The 18,869-nt window shown below is 67.8% G+C and overlaps 3 protein-coding genes across 5 annotated transcripts; 1 reads left to right on the top strand and 2 right to left on the bottom strand.

Moving 5' to 3' along the window:
- Positions 1-23: 23 nt before the first annotated feature.
- On the bottom strand, positions 24-3,586 carry CCKBR (cholecystokinin B receptor). Its single transcript, XM_048292862.1, has 5 exons — positions 3,305-3,586; positions 2,027-2,278; positions 1,538-1,793; positions 1,340-1,467; positions 24-1,064 (listed from the first exon to the last, which is right to left on the bottom strand). Exons 1-5 carry the CDS (start codon positions 3,453-3,455, stop codon positions 547-549), a joined length of 1,305 nt encoding a protein of 434 aa, XP_048148819.1. The 5' UTR covers positions 3,456-3,586; the 3' UTR covers positions 24-546.
- Positions 3,587-3,839: 253 nt separating this feature from the next.
- Positions 3,840-9,836, bottom strand: CNGA4 (cyclic nucleotide gated channel subunit alpha 4). The gene is made up of 8 exons (XM_048293578.1): positions 9,397-9,836; positions 8,684-9,174; positions 8,478-8,616; positions 7,492-7,605; positions 7,301-7,407; positions 5,129-6,121; positions 4,604-5,061; positions 3,840-3,980 (listed from the first exon to the last, which is right to left on the bottom strand). Exons 1-8 carry the CDS (start codon positions 9,834-9,836, stop codon positions 3,840-3,842), a joined length of 2,883 nt encoding a protein of 960 aa, XP_048149535.1.
- Positions 9,074-17,761, top strand: FHIP1B (FHF complex subunit HOOK interacting protein 1B). 3 transcript variants are annotated; one of them, XM_048292813.1, is made up of 14 exons: positions 9,074-9,100; positions 9,529-9,570; positions 11,083-11,348; positions 11,426-11,674; positions 12,090-12,476; positions 13,152-13,310; positions 13,391-13,477; positions 13,590-13,757; positions 13,977-14,056; positions 14,270-14,442; positions 15,073-16,020; positions 16,090-16,268; positions 16,579-16,741; positions 17,161-17,761. In XM_048292813.1, the coding sequence occupies exons 3-14, from the start codon at positions 11,211-11,213 to the stop codon at positions 17,430-17,432; spliced, it is 3,003 nt and encodes a 1,000-aa protein (XP_048148770.1). In that variant the 5' UTR covers positions 9,074-9,100; positions 9,529-9,570; positions 11,083-11,210; the 3' UTR covers positions 17,433-17,761. The 3 variants fall into 3 exon arrangements, with proteins under 3 accessions (XP_048148770.1, XP_048148780.1, XP_048148759.1); XM_048292823.1 differs by lacking the exon at positions 9,074-9,100 and adding an exon at positions 9,117-9,161 and having other exon boundaries at positions 13,200-13,310; XM_048292802.1 differs by lacking the exon at positions 9,074-9,100 and adding an exon at positions 9,118-9,161.
- Positions 17,762-18,869: the final 1,108 nt, after the last annotated feature.

Genomic DNA, 18,869 nt, shown 5'->3' with positions numbered 1-18,869 from the left:
CAGGAGCGGTGGGAGCAGCGGTGCAGGTGGGCACGGGGTCAGTTTATTGTGACTGTAGCCGGGGAGCAGCGCGGGGACAGCCCGGGCTGAGCTGAGGGTGCCTCGACCTCCCTCAGCCCCCGACCTGCCCAGCCCCAAGGTTCCTCCCGCCCAGCCCCTCGCCCCCACCCAGTCGGGGACTCGGAGGCACTGGGATGGAGCGCGGGATGGGGCGTAAGGGTGTCCCGGGAGGGCGGGAGACTGGGGGTGCCCTGATCTGGGAGGCACCAGAGAGGGGCACGGGGGGTGCTGGCAGCACCCGGGGGAGCCAGGGCGGGGTTCATGCTCGGGGGGGTCCTGCTGGGGGTGTCCAGCTCAGGGGGACCCAGGCACTGGTGTTAGGGGACCTAAGGGGGTCTAGCTCAGGGGTCCCAGGCTGCTGAGGATAGTGTAGCTGAACTTGGAGAGCAAGGTTCTGGCCATGGGGGGCTCATGGGGGTCCAGCTCACGTGGGTGCCGGGCACTGGTGTTGGAGGGCTCAGGGGATTCCAGCTCAGGGGCGCCGGCTCAGGGGGGTCCCAGGCTGCTGACAGTAGTGTAGCTGAACTTGGAGAGCGAGGCGCTGGCCATGGGGGGCTCGTCCTCGGGCGGGCGGCGGGGGCAGGCGCGGCGGCACCCCCAGCCCGCACAGGTGGCCCCAAAGGCCTTGCGGAAGCGGCGGTTCATGAAGCAGTAGATGAGGGGGTTGGCGCAGGCTGAGGTGTACGAGAGCAGGTGGATGAAGGCGATGGGGGTCCCCGAGAGTGCCCGCTGGGCTGCCCGCGGGGCAAAGGCACGCCAGGTGTTGGCGGCGAAGATGGGCAGCCAGCAGAGGAAGAACATGGCCACGATGACCACCAGCATGCGGATCACGCGCCGCTTGGCCGCCAGCTGGGCCCCCGAGCTGTTGATGCGTGCCCCGTCCGGCTGCGCAGCCGCCCCCAGCGCCCGCAGCTCCAGTGCTGCGCCCGGACGTGACAGCTGCAGGTAGCACCCGTCACCCTCATCACAGGCGGGCGCTGGGTCCCCCCCGATGCCGTGCTGGGCTGTGGAGTGAGGAGGCATGGTCACGGCCATGGCACTGTAGGGACACGCTGCATCCCAACACCATGGGAGCATCCTCCAGGAGGGGTGGGATGGGGTGCAGGGGACATGGAAGTGGACATGGCACCATGGGGACATGCTGCACCCCAAGGCTACAAGGAGGTCTCCAGGAAAGGGGGGTGTCCCTGAGGAACCCACCACTGTGGGGAGCAGGGGTGAGGGCTCAGCCCTCCCTCTCCTCCTGGGGTGGGCACTCTGCCACGCCCCATCCCCTCACCTGCCACCTCCCTCTTGACGTCCAGCTCGAAGCGGATGCCACGGTAGAGCTCACGGGAGATGAGCCCGTACGCCACCGTCATCACCACGCCTGGGATGAAGAAGAGGACGAGGAGCAGCAGGACGTACCTGGGACAGGTGGCCCCCGTCACTTGGCATCCCCTCACCCCTGCGTTCCCCTTCCCTCCCCGGGACTCACCAGACCTGCCGGACGCGCTCGCTGGGCCAGTGGTGTGTGCACTGTGCGGGGGGCGGGCGGGGGGCGGCGGGGCGCGTGGTGCTGTACACGGCGTAGGGCAGCATCAGCAGCGCTGCCAGGGCCCAGGTGCCGGCGATGACGCGGCAGGCGTGGGACCGTGTCTGCCAGGCGCGCGACTGCAGCGGGTTGCAGATGGCACTGTACCGCTCGATGGCAATGGCCACCAGGCTGAAGGTGGACACGGCCACCGAGACCCCTGCGGGAGGCAGGGGGTGTCAGTGGGCGTGGTGTGATGCTGCAGGCCCCCACCTCCTCCTGAAGCCCCCCAGCCTGTTCCATGTACCTGTGAGGTAGGGATAAGCCCCCTACATATGCACGCGGTAGGGATGAGCCCCCTCCCCGTGCCCCTGTGTACCACCAAGGTAGGGATGTGCTGTGTCCCCCCATACCCACGAGGTAGGGACAAGCCCCCACTGTGCCCCACCCTACCCATGAGGTAGGCGACAAGCTTGCAGACGACGTCGCCGAAGATGAAGGCGCCCATGAGGCCGGGCAGCAGGGTGAAGGGCATGCAGCACAGTGCCAGGAGCAGGTCACTCAGTGCCAGGGACAGCAGGAAGCAATTGGTGACGGTGCGCAGTCGCCGGTTCAGCGCCAGCACGGCCACCACCAGCGCATTGCCCCCGACGCTCAGCACGAAGATCAGCGCGTACAGCACCACGCGCACCGCCACGTCCAGCTCTGTGGGCAGCAGGGCACCGGCGCTGCATTGGGACCCTGGGTGCACCCCAGAGGCACCACGAGGGCACCCCAGAGGCACCCAGGTGGCACCCTAGAGGCACTCTGAAAGCACTTCTGAGGGCACCATAGAGATCCCCCCCACGGCACCCCAAGGGTAGCCCGGTGGCACCCCAGAGACACTCTGAAGGCACCCCAAAGGCACCCCAGCACAGGCCCAGGCACCGGGACACCGGGGCTCCAGTGTGACTGGCGTGGGTTCGCTGGGGACCCATCAGACGAGTGCATCGTTTCCCCCCCCGTCTGGCAGCCGCCGGGATTTGGGGTGAACCCCGTGCCCCCTGGCTCAGTTCTGTGAGGCTGGGGGACCCTCACCCAGGTGGGTGCCCCCCAGCACAATTCTGTGAGGCTGGGGAACCCTCATCTGGGTGAGTGCCCCCATCCTGCCCACCCTCCGCCTCGGTGCTGAGCCGCGGCTCCCCCCGGCAGCGCGGGGACCGGGGACGTGCAGCCCGGGAAGGGGAGTGACAAGCCGGACTAGGGGCTCCAGCCGGGCGGTGGGATGGGGTTAGCGGTCTTGGCTCTGGTGGTGGGGTGGGATGAGGGCGTCCCAGTCGAGGGTCCAGTTGGAGGTCCCGGCCCCGGCAGTGGGGCAGCGGTGCGGGGCGGGCGGTGTCTGTGTCCCTGTCGGAGTCCCCTCCGGCCTCCTGCTGCCGCCGGCACAGGGCGGCGTGCTCCCCCCGGGCGGCGCCGAGATCCGCACCGGGACCACTGGGCAGTGCCGGGGCCGCCGAGCCCCCGCCCGGGGCGCGGGGGTCGGGAACGATGGGTGCGATGAGGGGCACGGCGGGGGACGGGGGCGGCATCGGTCAGGGACCGGGAGAACCGGAGCGCGGGGCGGCGGGCGCCGGGGTGGCACGGCGGGACGAAGCGGGGTGCTGGCGTGCCGGGGGGCGCAGGGCCGGGCACGGAGTGGGGGTCCCCTCCCGGCTCCACCCCGCTCCTTCCCCCCCCCGCCCCCGCTCTCACCTCTGGGCGCCGGGGGCCCGCGGAGGCCCCTGCGGAGGAGGTCGCAGACCGAGCCGTTGGTCCCGGTGCCGGTGCCGGGTCCGTTCCCGGTGCCGTTCCCGGAGCGGCAGAGCATCTCCTGCAGCGACTCGTTGAGGGGCCGGGGGTCCATGGCGGGGACCCCCCACCTCCCCCCGCCCCTCCTCCGGCAGGAGGCACCGGGAAGGACCAGGCACCGGGAGGCTCCGGGAGGGACAAGGCTCCGATCTGCTCGGAGCCGCCGGTGGATAAGCGGGGGCGGCGCCCGGCGCGGGGCGGGCCGGGGGCGGGGGGCGGTGGCGGCGGCGGGGGGAGCCCGGGGGGTGCTGGGGGCCCGGGGGAGGCGGGACCGGGGGGAGCTCGGGGCGGGGGGGACGGGCGGGGCCATGGAGAGTACCGGGAGCGGGGCTCGGGGAGTACCGGGCTGCGGCCGGAGTCCCGGGCAGGTCGGGGGGCGTGGGGAGGCTCCAGGCCGGGAGCGCTCTAGCGGCAGCGGCTGCCGTCACCGCGGTGTCTGTCACCGCGTCCCTGCGGCTGACCCCGGGATGCCCCGGCGGGGCTGGGGGTCCCGAGCTGCTCCCGACTCCGCAACTCCATGACCCTGACCCGTCCCCATCCCGGCTCCTTCCCCGTCCCGGTCCCCGTCCCGCAGCAGCAGCTGTCGGTGTCACCCGACAACAGTTGTCGCTGCTGTCCCCCTCCAGGTGACCCCTCAGCACTGCGGAACTAGTCCCTCGGCATCCCCACCCCTCGTGGGACCCCGACCCTGGTGGGACCCTGAGCCTCGGAGAGATCCTGCACCCCTCTGGAGCTCTGTGACCCAGAGGGACCCTGTGGCCTGGGGAGAGCCTGTGCCCTTCTGGGACCGTATGTGCCACTGGGACCTCGTGCCCCAATCTGTGCCCTGGGGGGGCCCTGTGCCCTGAGGGGACCCTGTACCCTGAGGGGACCCTGTACCATGGGGGTATCACATGCCTTGAGGGGAGCCTGTGCCCCCCTGGGACCATATGTGCCACTAGGACCTCGTGCCCCAATGTGACCCTGTGCCCTGAGGGGACCCTGCACCATGGGGGTATCGTGTGCCTTGGGGGGACCTTGCATGTTACTGGGACCCTGTGCTCTGTGGGGACCCTGTGCCCTGGAGCGGCCCTGCACCCCAGTGGGACTCCATTCTCCTGCAGGACCTGGTCCCTGAGCAGGACCCTGTGCCCTGGGGGCACCCTGCACCTTGAAGGGACCCTGTTTCCTGAGGGGACCTTGTGCCTCGGTTGAACCCTGTACCCTGGGGGGGCCCTGTCCCCCAGTAGGACCCTGTGTCCTGGCAGGCCGCTGCGGTGAGGCCGTTCCTGCTGCCCCATCTGTCCCTGCTGCTCTGTCCCGTCGCTGCTGCCGCAGGTGCAGCCACCCCTCGAGGCGCTGGATGCGCAGGGCCACGCGCAGGGCACTGGCCTCCAGCTGTGCCAGCAGTCGGGCTGCCCGTGTCTGGAGCCCCTCCAGGGCCACCTCCAGCCCCTGCAGCTGCCGCTCGGCCTCGGCCTCGGCCGCCACTGCTGCCACCTCAGCTCCAGTGTTGAGCTGGCCCATGTGCAGCAGCAGCTCCCGGCCCTTGGCCTCCATGGCAGCACGGGCACAGGGGAACTCAGCCAGCACCTCTGTCAGGTCCTCCTTGCCCAGGCAGAACAGGTCTGAGTACCCGATGCTCAGGATGTTGGCCGTGCGCCGGTTCCCTGCCATGTTGCCTGTGGGGCAGGGGGCCGTGAGCCCAAGGCGACCATGGGCGGCATCAGGGTGCAGTGTGGAGCTCACCCTTGATGTTGATGAGGCTGATCTCCCCAAAGTAGAGCCCCTCGCCCAGCACGGCCAGCTGCGTGACACCGTCCTCGGCCACCACAGCCAGGCGGCCCTCGCGGATGAAGTACATCTCGTGGCCTACATCGCCACGCCGGCACACGAACTCGCCGGGGCTGAAGACCTGTGGGCGCAGGCGCAGCACCAGCTGCCGCAGCACGCTGTGCTCCCAGCCGCGGAACAGCCCCACGCGCCGCAGGGCTGCCAGGTGCACGCTGGCTGCCACCTCGGCCTGCAGGCCCTGCGGCAGGTGCTGCAGCACCTCCCACTCCGCCGGCAGCTTGCGCTGTGCCCGCAGGTGCTGGTGCCAGCGCACCACGCGCCGCACCAGCCGCCCGCCCGCGCCCCGCGCCCGCAGGTACCGCCGCATCGGCCCCACGTCTGGGTAGAAGGCAGCGTCGGCTGCGCTGAGGTTGACGATGACGGCGCTGATGTTGCCGGTGATGGTGGCGAAGCCCAGCATGGCCAGGAGGAAGCCGGCGGTGACGAAGAGGAACTCCTCCTCGCGCTGCGGGGCTGGTGTGTCGCCCACCATGGCCAGGACCAGTGTGGAGAAGTAGAAGCTGTGCAGGTAGCGGCGCAGCAGTCGGGTGAAGCTGGGGCAGACCCAGGGGTCAACGCCCAGCCCCAGGTGTGCCGACAGTGCGAAGTAGAGGCAGCCATGCCAGTGGATGCCCAGCAGCAGGTACAGCATCAGCTTGGCCACACGGAACACGTTGGGCCATCCCGTGCGTGTCTCGCACCGGTCGAAGGCCTCGAAGAGCCGCAGCAGCCGTAGGCAGCGGTTGGCGCGTGCTGCTGGCACCCCTGGGACCCTGGGGACCCCTGGGAGCAGACAGAGCAGCTCGGTGGGCAGCACAGCCATCACATCCCAGGGGAAGGTCCAGGAGCCCAGGTAGCGCCGCCGCGTCCGGCTGACGTCCTGCACCAGGATCCCATCCTCTAGGAAACCTGAGTGGGCAGCCAGGGGAGCCATGGCACTACAGGGGGTTCAGGGTTTGCGGGGCAGGGGTTGCTCAGGACCTCCCTGTGATGGGAGGAGGCTCACAGTGGGGACGAGGCACTGGTGTCTGTGTGTGTGCTCAGCATGGGGCACAGGGGGGACGCAGGGGTCAGGAGCCCTGGATGGGCACCCTGGGGGGTGTCACTGGTGGTTCCCTGGGCTGCCATGGGGCTAAGGGGGTCAGCGGTGGGTGCCAAGACTCAAAACCACCCACCCAGATGTTCTCTGTGTGGGGCTGGGTGATGGCTGTACCGGGTGGGAGTGCATGCGTGTGTGTCTCTGTGTGTGCATGCTTGTATGTACACGCCTGCATGTGTGTGTATGTGTGTGTGTGCACACCTGTGTGTGTCTCTGTATGTGTATGTACACACCTGTGTGTGTGTATGTACACACCTGCATGTCTGTGTGTGTATGTACACACCTCTGTGTGTGTGTGTGTGTGTGTCTGTGTGTGTATGCATGTATGTGCAGGCCTGCCTGTGTGTGTATGTGTGTGTGTGTACACCTGTGTCTCTGTATGTGTATGTACACACCTGTGTGTATGTACACACCTGCATGTCTGTGTGTGTATGTACACACCTCTGTGTGTATGTGTGTGTGTCTGTGTGTGTATGCATGTATGTGCATGCCTGCCTCTGTGTGTATGTGTGTGTGTGAGTGTGTACACCTGTGTGTCTCTGTATGTGTATGTACACACCTGTGGGTGTGTATGTACACACCTGCATGTGTGTGTGTATGTACACACCTCTGTGTGTGTGTGTGTGTGCGCACCTGTGTGTCTCTGTATGTGTATGTACACACCTGCATGTCTGTGTGTATGTATGTACACACCTCTGTGTGTACACACCTGTGTGTCTCTGTATGTGTATGTACACACCTGTGTGTCTGTGTGTACATCTCTGTGTGTGTGTATGTGCACATCTGTGTGTGTGCACACCTGTGTGTGTCTGTGTATGTGTATGTACACACCTGTGTTTATGTATGTACAGACCTGTGTGTCTGTGTGCGGGTACACACCCGTGTCTTTGTGTGTCTGTGTGCACACACCTGTACATCTCTGTGTTTGTGTCTGTACATCTTTGTGTTTGTGTCTGTACACACCTGTGGGTGTTTGTGTCTGTACACACCTGTGTGGAGGTGCACAGCCATGTCCAGCAGGTACAGTGCATCGCTGAGCCCGTCCAGGGCCTGCCACAGCCCCACATGTGCCTCCTGCACCTCGGGGAAGCAGCACCTGGAGTACAAGTGGCATCATGAGGCATCACTGGGACGGGGCCAGGACACCCCACACCCCCACCCCAACCATACTGCCTGTCACCTGAGGATGAGGATGACCCAGTTGTAAAGGATGGGCAGAACCATGAGGCTGATCCATCTGTAGTGCCAGTCCCCGGCGGGGTCCAGGGTCCAGTTCCGAGGGGTGGCAGTGTGGCTGGGGGGCACAGAGGGACCTGGGGTCACTCCATCCCCATTTGGGAGCCCTCTGCCCCACGCTCACCCCCGGCTGCCAGTGGCTCTAAGGCTCAGCCAGACCCCCAGCTCCTGGGGGACTGAGGGGTCCCTGCTGTGCCCCTACCCCCAACCCCACGGGAGGCAGCCACGCCTTGCTCACCCCGTGGCATGTCCAGTGCCGGCGCTGGTGCCGGTGCCAGCCCTAGCCGCGGCCGTGGATCCAGACGTGCTGCAGGGCTGGAGCCAGGCCCAGCGGCAGGACAGGAGGGAGCCGAGGGTCTGCATCCTTCACAGCAGGGATCCTGTGCGTCCTGATAGCGGGGGTCCTGTGCACCTGAGCGCCTGGCAGGTGCTGCCGCCTGCCCCGGTGCCAAGTGCGGTGCCAAGGGGACCCAACCGCGGGGCTCCTGCAGCATGGGCGTGTCCTGGCAACGTGGGGTCCCCAGGGTACCCACCGGCCTCCTGGGATACCCGGGCTGAGGCAGCCGCTGTGCCAGCTCCCCCGGGCATGCTGGGGCACGGAGCCACGGCCAGGAGTGTGCTGGGGGCCAGGCTCGTCTCCAGGAACAGCAGCCGGTGCCAGGCAGTGCCCTGTGCAGAGGTGTGGCAGCTCCCAGTGCCTGGTGCACGGGCCAGAGCCGTGCCCGGTACGGGGTTACCTGGCAGAGGGGCGCCCAGTACAAGGTTATCAGTGCCAGGGAGGGCCCGTTTCTGGGGCGCCTGGTAGAGGGGTTCTGGGGGGTCCCGGTACAGGGGTGCCCGATTCCGGGGTGCCCAGTTCCGGGACGTGCAGCGTGCAGGGGCTATCCGGTGCAGGGGGTCCTAGTACAGGGTTAGCCGGTGCCCAGTTACGGGGGATCCCAGAACAGGGATGCCCGGGCCAGCGGGGTGCCCGGTTGCGGGTGGTGCCCGTACTGGGGTTCTCGGTGCCGGGAGTCGCAGCACCTGGGTACCCGGTTGTCGGTGACCGGCTCAGAGGGGTTGCCGGATTCTGGGGATGCCTCATTCCGGGGGGGGGCCCCAGTACCGGGATACCCGGCCCCGGGGGGCCCCAGTACCGCCTTTCCCCGTTCCCGGCTCCCGGTTCCCACGCGCCCCCGGCCCCGCCCGGTCCCGCCCCGCTCCCGGAGTAGCCAATGAGCGCTCGGGCTCTCCCGGGAGGCCCCGCCCACCGAGGCATGTAGGCGTGTCCCCGGCCCCGGTGGGCGTGTCCCCGGCCCCGGTGGGCGTGTCCCCGGCCCCGGTGGGCGTGTCCCCGGCCCCGGTGGGCGTGTCCCCGGCCCCGGTGGGCGTGTCCCCGGCCCCGGTGGGCGTGTCCCCGGCCCCGGTGGGCGTGTCCCCGGCCCCGGTGGGCGTGTCCCCGGCCCCGGTGGGCGTGTCCCCGGCCCCGGTGGGCGTGTCCCCGGCCCCGGTGGGCGTGTCCCCGGCCCCGGTGGGCGTGTCCCCGGCCCCGGTGGGCGTGTCCAACGCGCGCGGTGCGTCGGGCGCGGCGGGAAGATGGCGTCGGGAGCGCGGGGCCCGTGGCGGGGGCGGGCGGTGAGCGGCGGCACTGGGGCGGACCGGGAGGGGCCGGGGGGCACCGGAGCACCGGGAACGGGGACACCGGGAATGGGGACACCGGGAGCGGCGGGCGTGGGGAGCGGGGCTGGCCTCGGGGCAGGTCCAGCCGCCCTTCCGCCGCGGTCCCGGAGTGCCCGGGCCGCCGCCCGCCCTTGGCCGCGCGGGGCCGGAGGGACCGGGCCGGCCCGGGCGGTGTCGGGGATGAGGGGACCGCGACGGGGACGGGTCTGAGCGGGCCGCGGTGCCGTGGGGCGAGGGGCCCAGTCCCGCTGGGGCCCGGGGGGTTCCGGGGGGTCCCGGGGGGTCCCGGCCCCGCGTCCGACGCCTCTTCTGCCCTCCGCAGGTGCGGCGCTGACGGGACGGGACCGCCGCGGCCTTGACCCAGGTAGGCGGCCCGGCCCCGGGGTATCGAGGGGTCCCGGTTATGCGTGACCCCGGAGCCTGAGGGGGTCCCGGTCCCGGTGTCTCCGTGGCTCCGGGCCTGAGGATGCCCGAGTGAGCAGCACCTACCGCGGGCTGGGGGACCGCGGCCCCGGCTCGGGGGCAGCTCCGGGCTGTGACAGCCCCTTGCCTCACCCGGACCACCGGCGCCTCCCGGCGACCCCCACACCGTGCTCCGTTTCCCGGTGCATCGGAGGGGCCGGCGATCATCACCCACAACTTCCTGGCACTGGGTGCCATCCTCTGTGCATGGTGGCTGTGCCCCCGGTGTCCCTGTCCTTGCCCTGGTGGCACCTGGTTGTCATCCTGTGCCCTCGGTGTCCCTGCCTGCAGCGTCCCTTTCCCTGGTCTGGTGGCACCTGGTCACCCCCCAGTGCTCTGGCTACTTTGTGCCTGGGCCAAGGCTGCTTCCCCACCACAGCCCCTCCGGGTGGCACTGGGGTGCCCCTGCTGTGGTGCCATGGCCCCGTGCTGTGCCCCAGTGGCTGGGTCCTTCGGCACGTGGCGGGCGCGGCCAGGTTGGGTTGTGGGGGCACTGGTGCTGGTGACAGCTGGTGTCCCTGTCCCAGCAGCATGGCTCTGGCTGCGTGTCAGATGGGTCCCTGCACTAGGGACGTCACGGTGTGCCACATCGTGGCCTTTGCCTCAGTGTTCCTGTGGGGCCGCAGTGCCAGGTCCCAGGGCTGGCACTGCCCCGGCATTCAGCGGGTCTAACTTTAGCAGCCACACGAGCACTGGCTGTGGGTGGGACGGGCTGTGCTGGGTATAAATAGACAGGCCCTGCCCGTGCCGTGTCCCGCTGCCCCAGCTTCAGCCACTTCCCATTCCTGCTCCTGTGGTTTGGGGTGTCTTTAATGGAAGTTTCACTTCCCCAGGCCCCACGCAAGGGCTGTGGCACTGGCTCTCAAAGCCATTTGCCCTTAGGGAGCTCAGGGGCCCCTGTGATGTCCCAGGCACACACAGCTCAGGGGCCCCTGTGGTGTCCCCACAAACCCAGCTCTGCAGCCTCGTAGTGCTCAGTCCCGTGCTGGTGCCTGCGGTGGCAGTGGTGGTGCTAGGGCATGGGGCCCTATAAATATCCCGGCAGTGCTGTCGTGCTGCACCGGCCGTGGGTGCTGCTGAGCATGGGGGTGGGCAGCTGTCCCAGCTGTTCCGGTGTCCCTGCAGGCTGCTGGGTACTCCCCACACCCATGCTGGGCCAGCTCCCGGTCTAAAGTCCAGTACTGAGCGTGAGCAGGGCTGGGATCCAGAGTCCTCCAGCCACCACTGCTCCACCATGCTCGCCCGGCCCAGTTCCCAGTGCTCTGGCTCTCCTGCCTGCCTTTCCTCTTGCTTGCCTTCCTTTCCTCCTGACTTTCTTCCCTCCTGGCTTCTGTCCTACTTTCCCTTCTCCCTCCATCCCTGCTGCCAGGCGTGTGGTTGGGCTGGGGATCTCTGATGGCCCCTCTCCCTGCAGCCCAGCCGCTGGCAGCAGCATGGAGAAAGGACCCTGGCGTCCCGCCCACTCCCCTGTGCCCCCACGGTGGTGCCAGGCCGCATCCAGACCGGTCGGGGTGCCCCGGTGCTGTCCGTGACCCCGTGCTGATGGAGAGGATGAGCTGGCTTAGCAAGCTGACCCCACGGGCAGGTGGGCAGCGAGCCCCCCGCAGTGCCAGCCTGCAGCCCCCTGTCACTGCTGACCCCGAGACCTGCCTCATGGTCTTCAAGAACCACTGGGCACAGGTGAGTGGGGTGGGGGGCAGTGGGGATCCCCCCAACCCTCCAGTCCCCAGCCCCCGCTGCCAAGTCCCCTCCCACAGGTGCTGCGGATCCTGGAGCGGCGTGGGAGCAAACCGGCCCCTGACGACCTCAGCGCTGTCCGCAACAACACCTACCAGATGCTGAACCTGCTGGCTGAGGATCGGCCCTGGGGGGACGGGGACGGGGACAAGTCACAGGGGGACGGGGACGTGGCCTGTGGGCCCATCCTGGAGTTTGTGGCTGCTGAGAACCTGCTGGAGCGGCTCCTGTGCTGGCATCTGCAGGGCGACTTCACCGAGGAGAGGAAGGTCTGAGTGGGGGGAGCAGAGGGGTCTACAGGGGTGGGGGGTATGTGGGGAGGTTGGGACAGGCTGGATCCATGGGGTGAAGGTGGTGGGTTGAGGGTCAGCCAGGCCAAGGGTAGGGTGCTGCCCCAGGGCATGTTCAGGTTGGATTGGATTGGGGTTGAGACTAGATGGGCTTAAGGTCACTTCCAACCCGAGCCACCCTGAAAACTCTGTGGTGCTGGAGGAAATTCCTCACGAAAAGAGCTGTCCAGCCCTGTCACACGTGGCCAGGGCAGTGCTGGAATCCCCAGGCCTGGGGGGATTCACAGCCATGTGGATGTGGCACCTGGGGACATGGTTCAGTGGGCTGGGCTGTGCTGGAGGAACAGCTGGACCTGGTGGTCTCTGTACCTTTTCCCCCTGTCCTTGTTGGCAGGTGGAGCAGCTGAAGCTGTATGAGATGCTGATCAGCCAGGCCCGGCAGCCCCTGCTGCGGCACAAGCCGGTGCTGACGCCACTGCTGCGCCTGCTCAGCGTCTGCGCCGAGCCCGCCTCGGCCCCGCTCGAGAACAGCCTGGTGCTTCTGCTCAACCAGCTCTGCGTCTCCGTGGCCCGTGAGCCAGCCATCCTGGAGCTCTTCTTCCACAGCCACACGGACCAGGGCCCCGCCAACCTCATCATCTTCTCCCTCCTCATCCCCTTCATCCACCACGAGGGCGCGCGGGGCCAGCAGGCACGTGACGCGCTGCTGCTCATCATGGCCATGTCGGCCAGCAACCGTGCCGTGGCCCAGTCCATCACCGACAACTCCTACTTCTGCCCGGTATGGATCCCCCGTGTGGCATCCCTGTCCTTGGGGCAGTGTTCGCCTCCCTGGGGTGATGCCACTCTTCCTGCTATGGTGTCCCCCTCCCCAGGGCAATGTCCCCGCCGTGGGACAGTGCTGGGACCCTGCACTGCTGGCGCAGGATTGGGTTGGGCCCTTGGGGCAAGAGCCATGGACAGGCCTGGAGGGAGAAGGCCTGCCCTGGCTTGGGGATGGTGGGGGGGGGCAGGGCTGGAGATTATGGGGGACTTGGGAGTGATGGAAGCTTGCAAATGATGGAGAGCTTTGGGATAGAGGGCTTGGAGATGATGGGAGATCTGGGGGCGATGGAAGGTCTGCAAGTGATGGGGGGGCTTGGAGGTGACAGAGTAGCCTACAGATGATGGAGTGCTTAGGGATGAGGGGCCTGGGCACAGGGTGCTTGGAGATGATGGGGGGACTTGTTTCTCATGGGAGGCTTGGAGATGATGGCGGGCCCAGCTCTGGGGATGAGGGGGGCCACTCCCTGGGGTCAGTGGTGGATGCAGGGCCCAGCCCAGCTGCCCTGCCTGGAGCACTGGAGTGGGGCAGGTTCCTGTGGGGGGCAGGTTCCCAGGGTTTGGGGAAGGCCGGTTGGGTCCAGCAGCCAGAGGTCCGAGGGGCTGCGGGGCAGCCGAGTACATGTGTTCCCAGGTGCTGGCCACGGGCCTGAGCGCCCTGTACTCCTCCCTGCCCCGCAAGATCGAGGTGCGAGGAGATGACTGGCACTTCCTGCGGCGTGAAGACTGGATCGGCGTCTCCTCCCTCGTCCTCTTCATGAACTCACTTGAGTTCTGCAATGCCGTCATCCAGGTGGGGCTGAGTGGCTGCCAGGAGCTGTGTGGGGCTCCCAGCCCCATAGGGGGCTGCCTGACTCCCCTGTGGCCCCGCAGGTCGCCCACCCACTGGTGCAGAAGCAGTTGGTGGATTACGTCCACAACGGGTTCCTTGTGCCTGTCATGGGGCCAGCGCTGCACAAGGTGAGGGGCCCCTGGCAGCAGGTGTGGGATGGGGGTCTCCTGCCTGCGCGGGCGGGCAGGGCCCCGTGCTGCCCATCCCTGTGATGCCTGGCTCCACATGCCTGTCCTGCAGACCTCGGTGGAGGAGATGATTGCGAGCACGGCGTACCTGGACCTGTTCCTGCGCAGTGTCAGTGAGACGGCGCTGCTGAAAACCTTCCTGCGCTTTGTGCTGCTGCACCGGCACGACAACACAACCATCCTGGACACGCTGGTGGGCCGCATCAACAGCAACTCCCGAGTGAGCCCTGTGGCCCCCCATGGGCCCCCTACATCTCCATCCCATCCCAAGCATCCCTATCCCCAACATCCCCACCCTCATCTTTATCTTGTCCCCAATATCCCTATCCTCATCCTTGTCCCATCCCGCTCCCATCCCCTTCCCCTGTCCTGCCATGGGGTGGGTGGCACTGCCGCCTGCCCACTCTGCTGCCCCTCTGACACCCTGCACTGTCCCCAGCTGTGCATGGTGTCCCTGAGCCTCTTCCGGACCCTGCTCAGCCTCAACTGCGAGGATGTGATGCTGCAGCTGGTGCTCAGGTAACAGGGGCTGGGGGGGGTGCTGAGGGGGGCCAGGGGTCACCTGCTGCTGGCCTGCCCACTCTGGGGGCTCCTCTGGGATGGGCCTGGGGAGTGCCCACACGGATGTGATGCAGCCATGTCGCTCGCCCCCCTGTGAAGGGGCTGGGGTCCTGTGCAGGGTCCTCGTCCCTGTGTCTCCCCTGCAGCTGCCCTGTGCCACCCTGCCCCCAGGTACCTGCTGCCCTGCAGCCATGTGATGCTGAGCCAGAAGCGGGCGGTGCGGGACCTGGACATCTATGGGAAGACAGCGGCTAAGTTCCTGTCGCTAATCCCACGCTGCTGCCGGCCCGAGAGCCCCCCACCGCCCCACGACCGGGATGAGGAGCCCCCCTCCTGGGCCAGGGGTATGCAACTGTGGCCCCTCAGAGCCCCTCCATGCCCCGGCTTGGTGCTGAGCCCTCTCCCCATGGCCCCTCGCACCCCATCCCCCCTGGGTCCTGGCACTGAGCCCTCTCCCAACATCCATCTCTGCAGCCCCTCAGACTCCCTTCCTACCCTGGCTTGGCACTGAGCTGTCCCATGCTATCCCTGCAGCCCTTTAGGCCCTGTCCGCCTCCTGACTTGATGTGGAGCCTCCTCCTGGGGTCTCCACGGCCGCTTGTAACCCATCCCTGCTCCTACCTGTTGATGAGTCACAGCTGTGCCATCCCTATGGCCCCCCTCCCTCACACCCTGGCCCCATCCTGTCCCATTGCTGAGCTCTGCTTTGCTCTCCCCTTGGACCCTGAGCCTCTGGTGCCATTCCTGTGGCACTTTGAACCCCGTCCTCGCCCTATCCTGGCACAGTCCCCCGTGCCGTGCTATCCCCACATTCTTGAGCCCTGTCCTGGCACTGAGCTCCCCTGTGCCGTCCCCACGGCCGCTGGGACACCACCATTCCTGTCCTAGCCCGGTGCTGAGCCTCATCCCCCCATCCCCTGGCACCCTGAGCTCCCCCCGGCACCAGCCGGGTGCTGACTCCCGCCATCCCGCAGGCCATGGCAGCCCCGGTGCAGACGCCCCCCCGGCACCGAAGCCGTCCACGCCGTCCCGCCTCTCCTTCTTCATGCGCCAGGCCAGCCCGGCCCCCGCTGAGGCTGCAGCCCCCCGCTCCCCCGGGCCCCCCGCGGGCAGCCCCTCCCGGCCTGGCCCCCGGGATGAGGTGGCAGAGCTGGACAGGAACTACCTGGAATACCTGCGGGACGCACGGCACAGCATCGACCGCTGCGCCTGGGCCTGCCGCGTCTGGTCGGCCCCCTACGACGGCGAGGACCCCCGTGCCCCCAGCCCCACTCCCGACCCTGACAGCCCCCCAGGACGGCCCCCAGGACCCCCCACCCCACGGACTAAGAAGCGGGGGCTGCCCGAGGAGGGGGCGCGGGAGGCGCTGGGGGGGCCCCTCGGGGGTGATGAGCCCAGCGCTGGGGGGCCTGGCCCTGAGCCCCGGGACAGGGGGACACTGGTGAACGGGGCACATGGGGCGGCTGAGCTGGGGCGGCCAGAGGGGGATGTGGTGGTGAAGAAGGTCCGTCGGAGCCCCCAGGGCGAGGGCGGTGGGGGGGCACCGAATGGGGCCCCCCGGGCACAGCCCCCTGGCTGGGAGCCTCTGCCCTCGGTGGACTCGCTGTTGGAGGAGCTGCTGGCCCGCGTGCCTGCCGAGCCTCCCGGCGCCGGTGTCTCCATCGAGACCTTCACGGAGGAGCTGCGTGAGATTGAGGCTGAGATGCAGAACGGGGGTGTGGGGGGGGCCCCAGCCAGCCCCGCAGAACCCCCTGAGCCACCCCTGTCCCATGAGGAGGAGGAGGCCTTCGCCAGCTTCACCGTGCTGCCCGAGGGGGACACAGGCACTGGGCGGGCACCACCACGGCCCCCAGACCCCCTGGCGCAGGTGGTGGCCAGCCCGCCGCGGGCGGTGGGGCCACCCCCCAGCCAGCCCTTCACAGGTGGGCACGGGGGGACAGGGAGGGTCCCAGCTCCCTGCAGGGCCCTGCCTGATGCCCCTGTGTCCCCAGGCCCCTTCATGTCGGTGCTGTTCGGGAAGCTGGAGAACATGCCCCACAACTCACTGTATGTCAACTTCCTGCTGACGGGGCTGGTGGCCCAGCTGGCCTGCTACCCCCAGCCCCTGCTCCGCTCCTTCCTGCTCAACACCAACATGGTCTTCCAGCCCAGTGTCAAGTCCCTGCTCCAGGTATGGTCCCCGGGGAACCCCTGCGCTCATGGAGTCATGGGAAGGCGTTGGAACAGCCCCCCAAGATCACTGAGTTCCCCTTGTGCTGCCCGGCCTACCCCTGCCCCGTGTTCCTAAGTGCCACAGGCACATGGCTGTAACCCCTCTGGAGACGGGGATCCCCCTACTCCCTGAATCCCCTGTTACTGTGGAGACCCCCCCATTCCTGTAGGGGTACCTTGTGCTCAAGGGAACAACCCCATCCGATGGGGACCCCCCTTCCTGTGGGGACCCCTGTTCCCGAGGGGACCCCCATCCTGTGGTCCTGCAGGTGCTGGGCTCGGTGAAGAACAAGATCGAGAGCTTTGCTGCCAGTCAGGAGGATTTCCCAGCACTGCTCTTCAAGGCCAAGAAGTACCTGATTGCCCGGGGGCGGCTGGACTGGGCTGAGGGGCCCGGGGCTGTCCCTGCCCTGCGGCGCCCTGACACCCTGGGTGAGGGCATGGCCTTGGATGGGGGGCTGGGGTCTGTGTGGGGGGCTGGGGGTTGTGCTGGCAGTGGCACGTGGGGCTGGGGGCTGCACGTTGTGTTGTCCCAGGGGCTGGGGGTTGCATTGGAAGTCTGGTGTCTGGGTGGGGTGTGGGGTCTGCGCAGGGCCTGGGGAGGGGCCCCGAGGATTGTGCATTGTGCGATAGGGAGGGCTGGAGTCCGTGCAAGGGGCTGGGGGTTGTGGGGGGGAGCTGAGGGCTGCACAGCGGTCTGGATGCCATTCCCTGTGTGCCCGCAGCCAGGAGCTGTCCCTTGGGTCTGGCGGAGGTTCTGGGGGGTGCTGGGGGCTGCACTGGGGGCCGTATGCCCCCCTGTACCCCCCCCGCCCAGCGCCCCTGATCCTTTGCCCTCCGCGTGCCCCCAGCCCGCAGCCGGAAGCCGTCCCTGGGGGAGCTGCTGCTGCGGCACGCCAACAGCCCGACCCGCGCACGGCATGCGGCGCAGCTGGCGCTGCAGGGGCTGCGGGACGGGGGGCTGCACCCCCTGGCCCCCTCGGCGCGGCACGGCGAAGCCCTGCGCGTCCGCAACGCCGTGTACTGCGCCGTCATCTTCAGCGAGTTCCTCAAGGAGCTGGCAGCCATCGCCCAGGCCCACGCCGTCACCTCCCCCTTCCTCACCGAGCCCCCCGAGGAGTGACCCCCGGGCCCCCTTTTTAACCCCGGACTCGGACCTTTTTAATTTATTGGGGCGGAGCTGGGCCGAGGCCGGGCTGCACTTTGGACACGAGTGGCCGCCCCTCGCCCCGGGGGAGCAGGGCAGGACCCTGGGGGCCCCCGGGGCTCGCAGGGCGGGGGTCGCGGGGCGGGCTGGCTCTGCCTCCCTCGGCCCCCTGGGGGTTCCTGGTGCCCACCCAGCCGCCCTCTATGCAACCCCCGGGGTGTGGGGCTAGGGGGGCTGTGCATGGGGAGGGGATGTGTGTCTGTGCTGTGTAAAGCCCTTCGGAATAAAGGGTCTGATTGAGGGCATCGCCTCCCCCCATCTGTGCAACTCTCGGGGTATGGGCGGGGGCTGGCCAGGATACCAGGGCACCCCTGCATGGCTGGGTGACCACATCATGCTGCTGGCCTGAGACAGCCCATGTCTGCTCCCTCCTCAGCTCTGGGGGGCTGTGGGGCCCTATGGGCAGCCACGGGTTGTGGGGTGAAGCTGTGACTGTCGGGGCTTGTGACAGCAAGTGGCTTGTGGAGCACTGGTTCCCCCAGGTGTGGGGCCACCGACCTGGGACACGCCCAGGACCCTGTTCATGGCCGTCACCCAGAGGTTTCCCAGTGTTGCTGGGGTGAGAACGGGAACTGGCATGAGAGTGGAGATGCAGATAATTAGGATGGGATGGGGTTGAAGGGGATGGGCCCCAGTGGTGGTATCTCCTGGGCTGTTGTGGGTTTTGGGGGGCACTGAGCCTTATGGGCCTGGTGGGTGCCCCCAAGGCCATGGCTGCATTCTCTGTCCCAAACACCCCCCATGCTCCATGACCTGTGGGAGCAGCGACTGGAGAATGTCTGGGTTTCCCGTTCCAATAGTTCATGTGTTTATTCCAGTCACTCAGTGTCTTCAGTGTGGCTTTTCTCCAGCTGCACGGTGCAGATACACCCGGGAGGAGAGTGGGGTGAGCTTTATTCCAGCCTTTTCCCTAGCAGTGTGGAATGTCAGCCAGCCAGCAAAGGGACATGGAGCCACCCCCAGGCTAGAATCTGGGGGGCCCTGCCTGCATTATCTCCAGTTCCAGCCTTTGCAACCCTGCAGATGAGCCTTTTTCCTAATTGCCAATCGATTTATGACCAACTCCCACTCATCTGTTCGAGGTTTTGCCCCAGATGAGGTCATCTCTGTATCAGCCAGAGGCAAGACTGAGGAAGTGATGCCTTCCCCTGTGCTGGGACTGCTGAGGCCACACCTCGAGGGCTATGTCCCGTTCTGGGTCTCTCAGTTCAGGAAAGACATTGAGGGGCTGGAGCGTGTCCAGGGCAGGGAAGGGAGCTGGGAAGGGGCTGGAGCCCCAGGAGCGGCTGAGGGAGCTGGGAAAGGGGCTCAGGCTGGAGCAAAGGAGGCTCAGGGGGGACCTTGTGGCTCTGC

This window comes from Corvus hawaiiensis, chromosome 2 (genome assembly GCF_020740725.1).
Source record: "Corvus hawaiiensis isolate bCorHaw1 chromosome 2, bCorHaw1.pri.cur, whole genome shotgun sequence".
Classification (NCBI taxonomy): Eukaryota; Metazoa; Chordata; class Aves; order Passeriformes; family Corvidae; genus Corvus; species Corvus hawaiiensis.
This window is presented reverse-complemented; position numbering and strand designations above follow the sequence as displayed.

Coding starts and splice junctions, on each gene's coding strand:
- FHIP1B (XM_048292813.1), top strand. CDS start 11,211: ATGGAGAGGATGAGCTGGCTTAGCAAGCTGACCCCACGGGCAGGTGGG. Junction 11,349..11,425: donor TCAAGAACCACTGGGCACAG/GTGAGTGGGGTG, acceptor CCCCTCCCACAG/GTGCTGCGGATCCTGGAGCG. Junction 16,021..16,089: donor CCCCAGCCAGCCCTTCACAG/GTGGGCACGGGG, acceptor CTGTGTCCCCAG/GCCCCTTCATGTCGGTGCTG.
- CNGA4 (XM_048293578.1), bottom strand. CDS start 9,836: ATGATCGCCGGCCCCTCCGATGCACCGGGAAACGGAGCACGGTGTGGG. Junction 7,606..8,477: donor TCCCTGTTCTGGGATCCCCC/GTAACTGGGCAC, acceptor TGTGCCCCCCAG/CCACACTGCCACCCCTCGGA. Junction 5,062..5,128: donor CAGCCTCATCAACATCAAGG/GTGAGCTCCACA, acceptor CCTGCCCCACAG/GCAACATGGCAGGGAACCGG.
- CCKBR (XM_048292862.1), bottom strand. CDS start 3,455: ATGGACCCCCGGCCCCTCAACGAGTCGCTGCAGGAGATGCTCTGCCGC. Junction 1,794..2,026: donor GCTTGTCGCCTACCTCATGG/GTAGGGTGGGGC, acceptor TGCCTCCCGCAG/GGGTCTCGGTGGCCGTGTCC. Junction 1,468..1,537: donor GAGCGCGTCCGGCAGGTCTG/GTGAGTCCCGGG, acceptor CACCTGTCCCAG/GTACGTCCTGCTGCTCCTCG.